Source organism: Phascolarctos cinereus, unplaced genomic scaffold (assembly GCF_003287225.1).
Source record: "Phascolarctos cinereus isolate Bilbo 61053 unplaced genomic scaffold, phaCin_HiC Scaffold_4;HRSCAF=312, whole genome shotgun sequence".
Classification (NCBI taxonomy): domain Eukaryota; kingdom Metazoa; phylum Chordata; class Mammalia; order Diprotodontia; family Phascolarctidae; genus Phascolarctos; species Phascolarctos cinereus.
In genome coordinates this window covers 61326056-61339327 of record NW_027555847.1, presented here as the reverse complement: position 1 = coordinate 61339327, position 13272 = coordinate 61326056, and the positions used below count along the sequence as shown (strand labels likewise).

Here is a 13272-nt window from a genome sequence, read left to right as displayed (position 1 = left end):
CTGAGGGCCCTCTATCACTCTATGCTCTATCAAGACTTGAAATCTGTTGAAAAGGTGCCATAGAAACCCAAGGTCATGTCTTTTAAAAACTCTTGGACATCCCATTTGAAGTTTTCACCTTCTGCGTTGTGGGTCTGCTCTTAATGACTGGCTCCTCACTTCATACTTTTCAGGAGATTCTTGTACCTCTTAATCTAAGCATCAGACTTCTCCTAAATACCAGGTAAGACCTGGAACAGAGAAAGTCCCTGGCAGTGTTCTCCTTTTGGGAAGTAATTAGTGTCATTGCTGTATTGGAATAGGCTACCACTGCAGCAGCAGGCTTTTATGGGCTATTGAATAGAGACTCTCTGGGCTCATAAAGGAAATGGCATTTAAAAAAAATAAAGGTAGTCAAAGGGGAAGCCATTACCTAAATTCGGTTTGAATTTGAATATGGGGAGTTAGTAAGAAGTGACTCAGGATTTCAATGGCCTTGAGGGGGAACATAGAGTCAGACTGGAGGATATTATTTAAAACTATTAGGAATTTAGAGATAGAGGCGTACAAAAAAAGGACTGGTCTGGGAGATAGAAGTGCTGGGTTCTAGTACTGACTCTGCTACTAATTGGCTGTGTGTCCTTGAGAAAATGAGTAAACCTCTCTGGGCCTAGGTTTCCCCATCTATAAAATAAGGGATTTGAGGAACACTGGGTTTGAATCCCATTTCTTCTACTCACTGCTTTGTGATCTTAGACAAGACATTTTATTTCTATGGGCTTCTGCTTCTACGGGCTTCCTGATCTCACCCCTTTCCATTTTCTAGCCTTCTTTCTACTCCACTTGGTGCACACTGTATTATAGAATTTCATTACTTACGTCTCAGGAGGATCTTCCCCATCTTTTTTCCCCAATTCAATGACTCCTTACTCCTTAAGATTCTACCTCCTCCTTCAAGGCCCATCTCTGGTACAATGCCTCTTCCAGAAAGCCTTCCCAGGTTTCCCTTTCTAAAAATGTTCTCTTCCACCTCATGCTGTGGAAAGAATGCTACACAGAGAATCAGAGGGACCTGGGATTGAATCCTGGCTCTGATACTTGCTACCTAGGAGACCTTGGACAAGTCACTAGATTTCTCTGAACCTCATTTTCCTCATCCACAAAATGAGAAAGTTGGAGCTGGCGATCTCTAAGGATTCTTTTCCTTATAAATCTATGTATTAATTTAAATTTTCTTAGAATGTTTGTCCAAATCTCTTTTCTGCCTCCATCATACTCTTATCTGTGTACATATTGTACCATACCCTTCCTACTACCCAGGTAGGTTTTATATAAGGTCCTTGAGGGCAAAAACTTTGTCATTAAAAAAACACACGCACACACACACACACCACTTTATTTCACCAGTGCTGATGAGCAGGGTACCTTGCAGGTAGAAGGAACTGGAATCTTTGTACTTAATGAATGAATAAATTAGTAAAATGAGGAGATTGAACAATCTTAATGTCCCTTCTGACTCTAAAGCCTGTGTGACCTACTTGAGGATTAAAAGATCTCTAAGAGCCTTCCTACCTGTACTAGTTAATGATTACATACATGGCAAAGTAATTCTGTCATGGAGGTCTTTCAGCTCTTGGCATTCGGGATAAGCAGTAGCTGCCAGGGAGCCCAAGTGGAGTCATTCAGCTCACGTTCTGTGGCAAGTGAGCGGCTATGTTTTGCAGAAGACTGTTGTTCCTGGGTGACTTGAAATGGTCATCCTTGGCAGGGCTCCTGCTGTTGTCTGGTCTGTATGGATTGTGAAAGTGTCTAGGTTTGCATATGAAAAAAAAGCGGACTGCAGCTGGTACATTGGAAAGACTGGATCGGGGATCCAAGGACTGGGGTTACATCCTTGCTTTGTCATTTGCTACCCATGGGATTTTGTTCTCGGTTTCCTCATTTGCATGATGGAAAAAGAGATGCAGTGACTAAATAAGCTGATGGCAACACCAGAACTAGAACGTAGGTCTTCTGACCAGAGTTAATGACTAGGAATTTTGGTGCCTGAGGAAAATTCAGTTGAATGAAGAAAGGGAGGAGATAGGGGACAGTATGCCTTGGTTGGGTGCAGTCACTGCGGGAGAAGAAGCAGCTCATTCCCCAGCCCTAACCCCTGTAGCAGAGCCAGTGATCCATGACTTCCCACCCCTGGAACGAAGTGAGGCAGAGAAAGAGTGGTAGGTAAAAAGTGTGAAAGGTGGAATCTCAGGAGTGATCCTTTAAGGCAGAGGAGTGGTAGGCTTACTGCTTAGCACAGTGTCTGGCACATGATAGACAATTAACAAATATTGATTGATTGATTAATTATTGATTGTTTGGGGAAGAAGCCACTGCCTAGAGGAAGTATACTTCCTAGATGTCAACATGCTGGAGGAAAGCCCAAGAGACATTGCCCTAGTTATGGACCTGTTCCTAACTCACAGGCTCTTTTCCTTACCTTTCCTAAGATTACCTTTGTGACCAAGTCTATTCGTTGATAAAGCAATTGCTTATATTGCATAATTACCTTTCAAAAAAAAGCTCACTATTTAAACATCTTCTTGCTTGGAAAATCCACTTATTGTGGGGAAAAGTCAGTTTCCTTATGTGAACATAAAAATAATGCTACAAAAGGTCAATAGTTTTTGTTGATATTTATGGTACAACTAATCAAGTGGAATCCTGGAACAACACAAAGTATCTTCAATGAAATTTATGGCAATGTGAAAGCTACTAGCTAGCCATCCACAGTGAAATGACAAAGTGGATGAAAAGTGCATTTTGTTGAGATAATGACATGCTACTAGAAAGCCCATCAAATAAATCCATCATTTGGATAACCAAAAAGTGACTTACTCCTGCTAACATGCAAGGTTAGTAAGCAAAGACATTAATAATGATGTGAGTAGGAAGGAAGGGTGACTTTTGCAAAGGCTTGTTTTACAGAGAGAGTGCACAACAGCTGCCTGCATGTTAGACAAAGGGGAAATGTCAGGAAAGAAATGAGATTATTTTGTCTGTTTGGCTAGGATTGGAAGAAGCTCTGGGACTTTATACAAAAATATTGCCCAAGTGGCCCCTTCATGAGAGATCTGTTTCCTTTACTTTTAGTAAATGTTAAAGGGACTCCTACTGAAATTTTTGCTTTGGGCTCAAGAATTGAAGTTGACATTCTTGGTTTGGACAAGAGAATATTCTGAAAGCATCTGTCAAGAGGCAGAAAACGTCCAGATGTCATTGAATCCCAAAAGAAGTGAGTTGATTTTTTTTACAACTTGAAGCAATATTTGTTTTACATTCTACTCTCATGGGATATGTCAGCTGATTTTTATAAAAGTATTTACTTTTTCTTTCAATAAATCAAATATTTTGGAAGTTCTTAAGATGTGCAGAGGTACAACACAGGACACCTCTGTATTGGTTCCAAATATTCAGCATAAACATATTTATATTTATATTTATGTAGGTTTTAAGTACTGAATTATAGTTTTTACAAAGTAAATTAACCTTTACATATATATATATGTATATATATATGTATATATATATATATATATATATGTAAATCAAATGACCTAATGCTATGTACCTTTGTGTTACTATAATGTCTTCTGACCAAAAAAATCATAATAAGATTAGAGGGCAAGGATATTAATCTAAAGGTACTTCCTATAGATGCCCGCTTGCAGTATAGCACCTTGCTCAGAAGATGCGGGGAATTTCTATGATTGGTTCTAAGTAATAGTGGCTCTTTCTAAGCTGATCAATGACAGAGACTCAGGAGAGACAGACTCTTGTTGGAAGAGCTATCCTTCCTCCTTGTCCTGTGAAAGCAAACTGTGAAATGTCTTGCCCCTTCCTTTTTAAATATTTTCTCTCCATTGGACTTTCAGACCAGAGTTCCGTAAGGGTAGAGGGAGAATACTCTCCCTTGCCCTCCCTGCCTCCTCTAGGTTAAAATGGAGCCTTGAGGAAGAAGCACCTGGCAAATGGCCTGTGTTTGTCTAGGTCAACAAACTGTGGCTTGTGGGTCAAATCCAGCCTTCTTTCTGCTTGTTTTCGTGGCCAGTGAACTAGGAATGATTTTTATGTGTTAAAATTAAGTTTTATTGTGTTTTAAAATCTAAAAACCGTTCTTAGCTGTCAGGCCATACCAAAATAGGCCATGCTGTATTTGGTCCTAGGTTTGTAGTTTGCTGACCCTTGATCTAGATGAACCTGAAAGGGGAGGTCCCGGACTTCCAAATCTTGGCTACCTTTGTCTGCCTTTCCGTTTCCCTTTCTGAGCACAGGTCAGAGACTAAGATTCTTGAGAATGTTGATTTTTTTTCCCCTGCGCATATTTGAGAGGTCCTAAAGGCATAGTGAACATAGTGGATGCAGCACTGGGCCTGGAGCCAGGAAGACCCAAGTTCCAATGTGACCTCAGACCCTCGCTGGCTATGTGACTTACCTTCTGTTTGCCTTTATCCACCAGAGAAGGAAATGGCAAACCACTCCAATAAAACTCCATACTGGGTCACAAAGAGTCTGATACAACTGAACGACAACAAAAGATTGAAAGTCCCTGAGTTTAATCATTTGGATATGGACTGCCTAGAGTAGTAGTTTTTTTGGTTTTGTTTTGTTTTTAGGCAATTGAGGTTAAGTGACTTGCCCAGGGTCACACAGCTAGTAAGTGTCAAGTGTTTGGTCTGAAGCCGGATTTGAGCTCAGGTCCTCCTGACTTCAGGGCGGGTGCTCTATCCACTGTACCACCTAGCTGCCCCTAAAGTAGTAGTTTCAAAGTGGACGCTGAGGTACCCAGGGCGGACTTGGCCTGATCCCTAGGGATGTGTGGTCAACCAATTGGAGGGTGGGAAGGTGGGTCGCATCCTATACTTTCCCTGATAAACAACTGTTGGGTTGGTTTTTCATACAACCACACCTACCCTTACTGCCCCTCCTCCACTCCCCAACTCTGCTCCCTCCTCTACTGTGACAGCCCCCATTGTCTACTTCTGAGTCAGAGATTCTGGCAGTTGTAATCTTATCCACGCCCTGGACATCCAAAGCAGTGGGTGACATTGGAATAAGTCTTCCCCCACCCCAATCCTTTAGCACACCTGTCACTTGTTAATGCCACCTGCTGACTGTAACAGGCACCCTGTGGATGACAGACTCTGTGTTCTAGGGTAGTGACTAGTGAATAAGAGTCCTACCCCTGTGAATTCATCAGTGTGGGTCCATTCTCTCCACCAAGGAAGGCCATGGTCTAGGTTCCAGATACCTTTTTGAGTTGCTGTAGCTGAAACAATTCTATCCCCTGGTGGGCAGCCTGAACTTGGCCAGGCTGGTCCTAGGATAACAGGCATGGCATCTGTTTCCAGGCCTCTCCAGCTTGGGAGAGACTTTTAGGGTTCAAGGTTACCTCTGTCTTGACCCTGGAGGGACCCTGGAGCATACTTCATAAGAGGTTCATTGCAATAGCTATGATCAGCCAGACCTTGATGAAATATCAGAGGAAGACTTCTCTGCAGAAAACTTTCTACATCTAAAGTACAGAATGAATTGTGCTGCCACTAAGGATGTTTTTAAAAGTCACCTATTTTGAACAGTTCTTCAAACAAGTAAGGCATTGTATTAACATTTTAAAAAATAAATGGATATCTCTTGTTTTTATATCACTTATATTTCCTACCATCCTCCTCCCTCTTCATTTCTCCACCAAGAGATTAATCCCTTACAAGAAAAAACAAGAAAGAGAAAAAAAGAGTTCAGCACCAGTCCATTGAAAAAGCCTGATATTTTTTATACACAGTGTCCACACCCATAGTCTTCTACCTTGTCCAAGAAGATGAGGATGGCTAGGCATTCTATTTTATTTTTTTAATTTAATATTTTATTTTCCCCCAGGTGCATGTAAAAACAATTTTAACATTCATTTTTTAAAATTTTTGAGTTCCAAACTCTTTCTTTCCCTCTTCCCCTCTCCCCTCATTGAGAAGGCAAGCAATTTGATATAGATTATGCATGTGCAGTCATGTAAAACACATTTCCATGTTAGTCATGTTGTGAAAGAAAACACAGACCAAAAAAAACCCCACAAGAAAAATAAAGAAAGCAAAGAAAAAGTGTGTGCTTCAATCTGCATTTAGACTTCATCAGTTTTTTCTCTGGAGACGGATAGCATAAGTCCAGAATTGTCTTGGATCGTTACATTGCTGAGAAGAGCTAAGTCTATCGAAGCTGGCCATCGCACAATGTTGCTGTTACTGTGTACAATGTTCTCCTGGTTCTGCTCACTTCCCTCAGCATCAGTTCATGTAAGTCTTTCCAGGTTTTTCTGAAATCTGCCAGCTCATCATTTCTTATAACACAATAGTATTCCACTACACTCATATACCACGACTTGTCCAGCCATTCCCCAATTAATGGAAATCCCCTCAATTTCCATTTCTTTGCCACCACTAGAAGAGTTGCTATAAATATTTTTGCACATATTGGTTCTTTTCCTTTCTTGTTTTTTATCTCTTTGGGATACAGACCTAGTAGTGGTATTGCTTGGTCAAAGGATATGCATGGTTTTATAGCCCTCTGGGCATAGTTCCAAAGTGCTTTACAGAATTCTTGAATCAGTATACAACTTCATCAGTGGTGCTTTAGTGTCTCAATTTTCCCACATCCCCTCCAACATTTATCGTTTTCCTTTTCTATCATATTAGCCAGTCTGATAGGTGTGGGGTGGCAGCTCAGAGTTGTTTTAATGTACATTTCTCTAATCAGTAGTGGTTTAGAGCATTTTTTCATGTGAGTGTAGATAACTTTGATTACTTCATCTAAAAACTGCCTATTCATATCCTTTCACCATTTATCAATTGAAAAATGGCTTTTATTTCTACAAATTTGATTTAGTTCTCCATATAGTTGAGAAATAAAGTCTTTATCAGAGGAACTTGCTGTAAATTTTTTTCACAGTAATGATTACTATGTATTTCCCTCCATCCTATCCCCCCCCCATTTATCCTTCTCTCTCCTTTCATGCAGTCCATTCTCAGAAATGTTTTTAGGGATTCTATTTTAATATAGTATTCAAAGCCTAAATTATTCTTGCCTTAACAGTTTCAATTTTCCTTCCTCTAAAGAGTTATAATTTGGACTACATGGATGAAGAGAAAGGTGGCTTAATGGATAGAGAGCTGGCCTACAAGCCAGGAGGACCTGGCTAAGTCCTACTTGACCGTTATCAACCTGGGCAAGTTCTTTAACCACTCAGTACACTACTGAGTCTCTGAGAGCGAATTATAGAGAATATATTGACTTGCACTGGCAGACGGAGATTCTTTACTTGGGAGTACTCTATGCCAATGAAATCATGGGTCCAGTCACTGTCCTTTTCCCCATAGATGAGGAATGATATGCTCCATCTTCTAATTATGCAATCTATGCTCTGTATTAATGTACACAAAGCTTTTAATCTTGTTAAGAACTACAGGTATCTTCAACAAAGCAAGGGTAAAGTACCTACACCTGTATCATGGGCTGATAGAAGAAATCGTATAATGACTATTGCAGGGAAGATGGAAACAAGTAAATGGGAGAACGGCCCTTTTCATTTCTTAAATACGTCCAATGACATCATCCTCTGTTGCCTCACTGCGGTGTGAAGGAGACTTGAACAATAAAAACTGATATTTACATGGTGTTTAAGGTTACCTTGTATAATCCTTGTGAAGATCCTTTAAGATAAGTGCTGTGGGTATTGGTATCCCCATTTTACAGGTGGGAAAAGTGAGACTGAAAGAGGTTAAGTGCTTTGTCCAGGGTCACAGAGCCAGTAAATGCTGGAGGCAGTGTGAGACTAGTTTGTTTGGACTTGGAGTCCAGGGCTCTATCCCTGGTACCACAGGGACTTTTTCAAAGACTAAGCCAATGAAAAAAAAAAAACAAAACCAAAACACAAGCTCTGGCAGGCCTTCCCAAGTTGGGCAAAACTTCAAGAAGAGGCATGGTGACAGACTGTGTGGTTGTCACCTGAGGAGCAGCCTAGCTAAGTTTGGAGTCGCTCATCACCCAAGCTGGTTTTGAGTTTCCTTGGCCACAGCACCTCTAGAATACTGTCTTTTAAGGCACGGGGCAGCTGCAACTTAAATTAGTGCAGGGCGTCTCCACCAAAGAAATCTTGGGTCCTTAAAATATGAAATTAAGTAGAGATCCAAACAGTGGTATAGCTGGAAGTAAAATGGCATCTCGATTCGGGCATTTAGCAAATGCCATCTCTGGTGTGTTCCTCATGGGATCCTAGGGCTGAGAACTGGAAAGGCACTTAGAAATCTAACCCCTTTGTTTTTCATAGCTGGGGAAACTGAGGCACAGAAAGATCAAGTAAGGGCCAGAGTGGGGATTTGAACTCATACCCTCTGACTTCAAATCCAATTGTTTTTTCATTATACCACACTGCCTTTTCTAATTCCCAGAATTCCTCTCCAGTGGAAGATTCTGATGACCTCCCACAAGTTCCTTTCTTGCAAACATTTAATTTCTGAGATTTTTTTCCACTCTGAGTTCTCTGACAGCTAATTAAAGTTAAGAAGTTCCTTTCCTGCAAACATTTAATTTCTCAGGTTTATTCTACTCTGAATTCTCTGACAATTAATTAAACGAATACATATTAAATACCTGCTGTGTGCAGACCAGTCAGAAAGACCTGAGTTCAACTCCAGCCTCAGATGCTTACTAGCTATGTGACCCTGGGCAAGTTACTTGACCTTTGTTTGACTCAGTTTCCTTATCTATAAAATGGGTATAATAATAGCTTCTACTCTCCAGGGTTGTTGTGAGGGTCAAATGAGATAGTAATTATAAATCACTTTGCACAGTGCCTGGCACATAGTAAGCATAATATAAATATTAGCAATTATTATCATCATTAATTATTGTACTACATTCTGGAGGAGATAGCATAGTTTAGACAAGATGCAGTCAATAGTCATGGCCTCTGTGGAACTCACAGCCTAATTGGGCTGTAGGGTGGCCTGTAGCTAAAGGATTATGATAAATGCTAGTAAATGTTTATATGAAGTCTCATGATTTAAAATTTAATTAGTCAGGAAGAAAGGTGACTGTAGTTATCTCCCATGGCTTGGGTCTGGTAGATGGAGACAGGGGGCATGCAACAGAGCTCCTGTAACTCATTCCAGAAATAGCCATGATTACTCCTACAAACAACACAGAGGATCTGCTCACAAAACATGCATTTACCTACAAGCCTGATCTGTGTGGCCAATTTCACACAGGATGATATAATTTAGACCTGGAGGAGATTTTCGTTTAGGACCCATACCTACCTTCTTCTGGGTGGTGGACATTGAGGCCCAGAAAGGTTAGGTCCACATGCCCAAAGTCACATAGGTGTAAACAGCAGATCTAGTTTATCAGGAAACTACTGTGTCAAAGTGAAGGAAACGAGTGTGTGAGCTGATTATAAATAGAGACAAACGTGAACACAATAGTAGGAAGAGAGTTACAGGAAAAGACTTTTTCCAAAATACACTTTCAATGATGACCTATGTACAAGAAGTTGGTAAAGGATGTCATTCAGGAAATGTAGTATCAGAAAAGGAGGCGAATGGGTCATGCAGGAAGATCAGAGAATTAAAGCTAGGGTTACTCAGAGGAAGGCCTGTACACTGTGTGTGTGTGTGTGTGTGTGTGTGTGTGTGTGTGTGTGTGTAAATTTGTATATTTTATTTTTTTACAATTACATGTGAAAACAATTTTTAACATTCCTTTTTAAAATGTTGAGTTCCAAATTCTCTCCCCCAACTTGAGAAGGCAAGCAATGTGATATAGATTATACATGTGTGTAAATGCAAAATATATTTCCATGTTAACCATATTGCAGAAAATAACAATAACAACAACACAGACTAAAACAAAAGACCCAAGAAAGATAAAGAAGGTTAAAAATATAGATATGTTTTGATTGGTGTCCAGACTCTTATCAGTTTCTTCTCTGGAGGTGGATGGCATTTTCCATCCTAAGTCATTCACAATTGTCTTGGATCTTTGTATTCCTGAGAATAGCTAAGTCATTCACAGTTGAACGTTGCTGTTACTGAGCACAATGTTCTCCTGGTTCTGCTTGCTTCATTGTGTAGATTCTTTATGGAGGCTCTATGGGAGCTCTGTGGACAAGGATAACACAGGATTAGAATGTGTGGATAGGTTATGATCTGTGCTGATGGAGGGCGTCTCCCCAGAGATGAAATTAGAAATCCGTTGGAGCAGTGAAATCTACGCTCAAGTGTCGCCCTTGGGTCTGGCCTGCTCTGGATCCTCACAACCTTGGGTTCAGGTTGAGGGGATCAAGTTTCAATGATAGTTTATCTATCTGGCTTGTTTGTTCCCACCCAGTTATAACACTGGAAACACCAGAAATTTCCAGGTCCAGCAATTCAGTTGTTCTCCACCTTCACAGAATAAACAAAGAATAATCTTGGATAAATAAAGCATTTAATTGGGATAGAAATTAATAATAAAGTAACAGGGATCAACTTCAGCCATGCTTCTGAATGAATATAGTTTCTTTCTTCCTTCCACCAAGGACAGTTTGGGAAATTTGGTCCTTTGTTCCACATGGTCATGAACCCACCAGTGGTGACCTCTATTTTCTCTATTTTGTCCAATCTTTCCTCCTTCTCTTTGGTGTAATCCACCTGTGTCATTGGCTCTCACATCTCATGAGAACTTAGGACTCATTCTCCCAAGATTATAGGTGCCACGGACCCAAGCATCATGAGAAATATATTCTTTCCTAGTCTTGCCCAAGCCTTTTTATAGAAGCATATGATATGTACTATAATCTTGGCTTTGAGCTTCTTAATGGCAAAGACTCTGCCCAATGCTTGCTTTCAGTCCACCCAGCAACTAGCACCATGTCTTTCACCTAGCAGATGCTCTGTAAATACTGAATTTGAGGAACTCAAAAAAAGGTTTATGGCATGATAGATCAGGAAAAGAAGAGGGAACATTTATTTCTGGATGGAAGAGATTTTAGAGATCTTCTAGTTCAATACCCTCATTTTACAGATGAAGAAACTGAGGCCCAGAGGTGTAAATGATTTGCCCAAGGTCACATGGGTAGTAAGCAGCAGAGCTGAGATTCAACCTGTTTTTTTTAAAGTACTGTTGCCACTATATTACGCTATCTCCAAGTCCTCAGATGAATTCAACAAATAGCTGAACTACTAGTTTACATTCAATTTTTCCTATGGGCAATTGTTTTCCTTTTTTTCTCCCCCCAGGCAGCTTTAGTTGATTACTCCCAAGAAACTCTTAGGTGCCATGACTGACTAGGACTACTTATGAACACCACAGATAGCCCATACTCTGTGTATGCCAGCCTTTTGTTACTAAAGCTGATATTCTTACAGGGATGCCTGTTGCCTTGTAGCTTTAATGTTCATCCTTTTAAAAAGGTTTCTTCTTTTTTTTTTTCTATCTTACCGGGAAACATTTGCAACCAGTACGGGTATACAGTAATTTAATACCTTGAAATTCACTGTTGCAGAATTTATAAGCCAGGAAATTGATTCAATATGCATTGCTGAAAATTTTGCTCTTCAGAATTCCCTGGTCTCTTTGGCCACTTGCCCCAGTGAACATGTTCCCCAGTCACTTTGTTTCGTGCTGCATTTTGAATTTCTGTCTCTGCTGCATTTGCAGCTCTTCCTCCCTTCAGCCTGGATCCGTCTGCTTTGTATCTAAAAGCCAGCAATTTCCACAAAGTGCCAGGAAACAATCCTAGCAACCAAAGAGAATTGTGAATTTTCCTGTTGCAGAATCCTGAAGAGAGCATTTGATAGAAACCAAGTGACTTCTCATCCCAGTGTGTTCTATTCAGCTAAGGTCAAAAGGCAAAATAAAAATGACAACTTTAAGTGATTGTACCTGGTATAAAAATAACTCTGGCTCTTTGATGGTCACATACTGAATATTAGAAATTATTCCCCACTTTGCACTTATGAGCACTGCCACATTTAGAAACAAGGGTAGCTAAAATGTCATCTTTAACTCCTTCCCCTAATTTGCCCATTCCATTGTCAACATGTCTTTTCTACTTTCACGATGGATGTCTTTTGTATATATGCCCTTCTCTCCACCCACAGACACCACCCTAATTTAAGCCTTCTCACCTAGACTATTGAGATAGTTTGTCTTCTTACCTCAAGTCTCTTTGCTCTCTGATCCATCCTCCACTTTGATTTCCCAAAGTGTAGGTCTTCCTGTGCCCATCCTTTTTTCAATAATCTACTTATTACCTCCAGCATCAAATACAAAGCCATTATTTGCATTTACAGCTCCTCGCCACTTAGTCCATTCCTATCTTTTCCAGTCTTCTTATACTTTACTTCCCTCTATACACCCTAACATCCAGCCATGCTGACCTACGTACATACAACACTCCATCTCTGACCTTTGAGTGGGCTGTCCCCCATGTCTAGAATGCTCTTGCTCCATACTTCTGCCTCTTGTCATACCTGGCTTTCTTCAAGAATCATCCCAAATCTCACCTTCTGCAAGAGGTCTTTTCCAACTCCTTCCAACCACTTGAACTTTCTCTTATGAGGTTACCTTCTTTCTACTTTGTATGTATCTTGTATTTACATAGTTATTTACATGTCTTCCACATTAGAATGTAAGCTCCTTGAGGGCAGGGACTGCTTTATTTTTGCCACTTTTTGTATCCCCAGTACTTAGCATAGTGCCTCGCACAGAACCAATAGTAAGTGCTTTATAAACGTCTGTTGAGTAAGTGAGTGTCTGGCTGACTGAAGTGATTTATTCAGGGTCTAGTAGTACAGATGTTTGAACCAGGATGTAAATTCAGGTCTTTCTACTAGCACTCTATCCACTGCACCACCTAGCTGCCTCAGGAAATAGGATCAGGAAAATTATGCTTTGCTCAAAGTCATAAAGTTAATAATGTCAGTGTGGAGACTTGAAATACAGAATCATGAAGAATTTCACAATTGAAAGGGACCAACTGACCTAATCCATGTGTTGGACAACATTCCCCCAAACTAGTCATTTAACCTTTAGCACATGAACTCCATTGAGGGACAAACTGCAGGCAGCACAATGTATTTTGGGGTAGTTGGAATTGTCAGGAAGTTCTTCCTTGCATCAAACCTGAATTATCTCCAGGACTTCCACTCACTCCTGGTTTTCTTACATTTGGAACCCTGTAGAACAAACCTAAACCCACTTCTAACTAATTGCTCTTTAAAT

The 13272-nt window shown here is 40.3% G+C and overlaps 1 protein-coding gene across 1 annotated transcript in view; it reads left to right on the top strand.

Annotated features, from left to right (window-relative positions):
- The first annotated feature begins 4 nt into the window (after positions 1–4).
- MGLL (monoglyceride lipase) overlaps positions 5–13272 on the top strand; it is a 186762-nt gene continuing 173494 nt past the window's right edge. Inside the window, exons 1-2 of the mRNA XM_020981180.2 lie at positions 5–223; positions 3112–3253. Coding sequence (XP_020836839.1) covers positions 3115–3253 — 139 coding nt within the window. The 5' untranslated portion in view covers positions 5–223; positions 3112–3114. The remainder of the gene's footprint in view (positions 224–3111; positions 3254–13272) is intronic.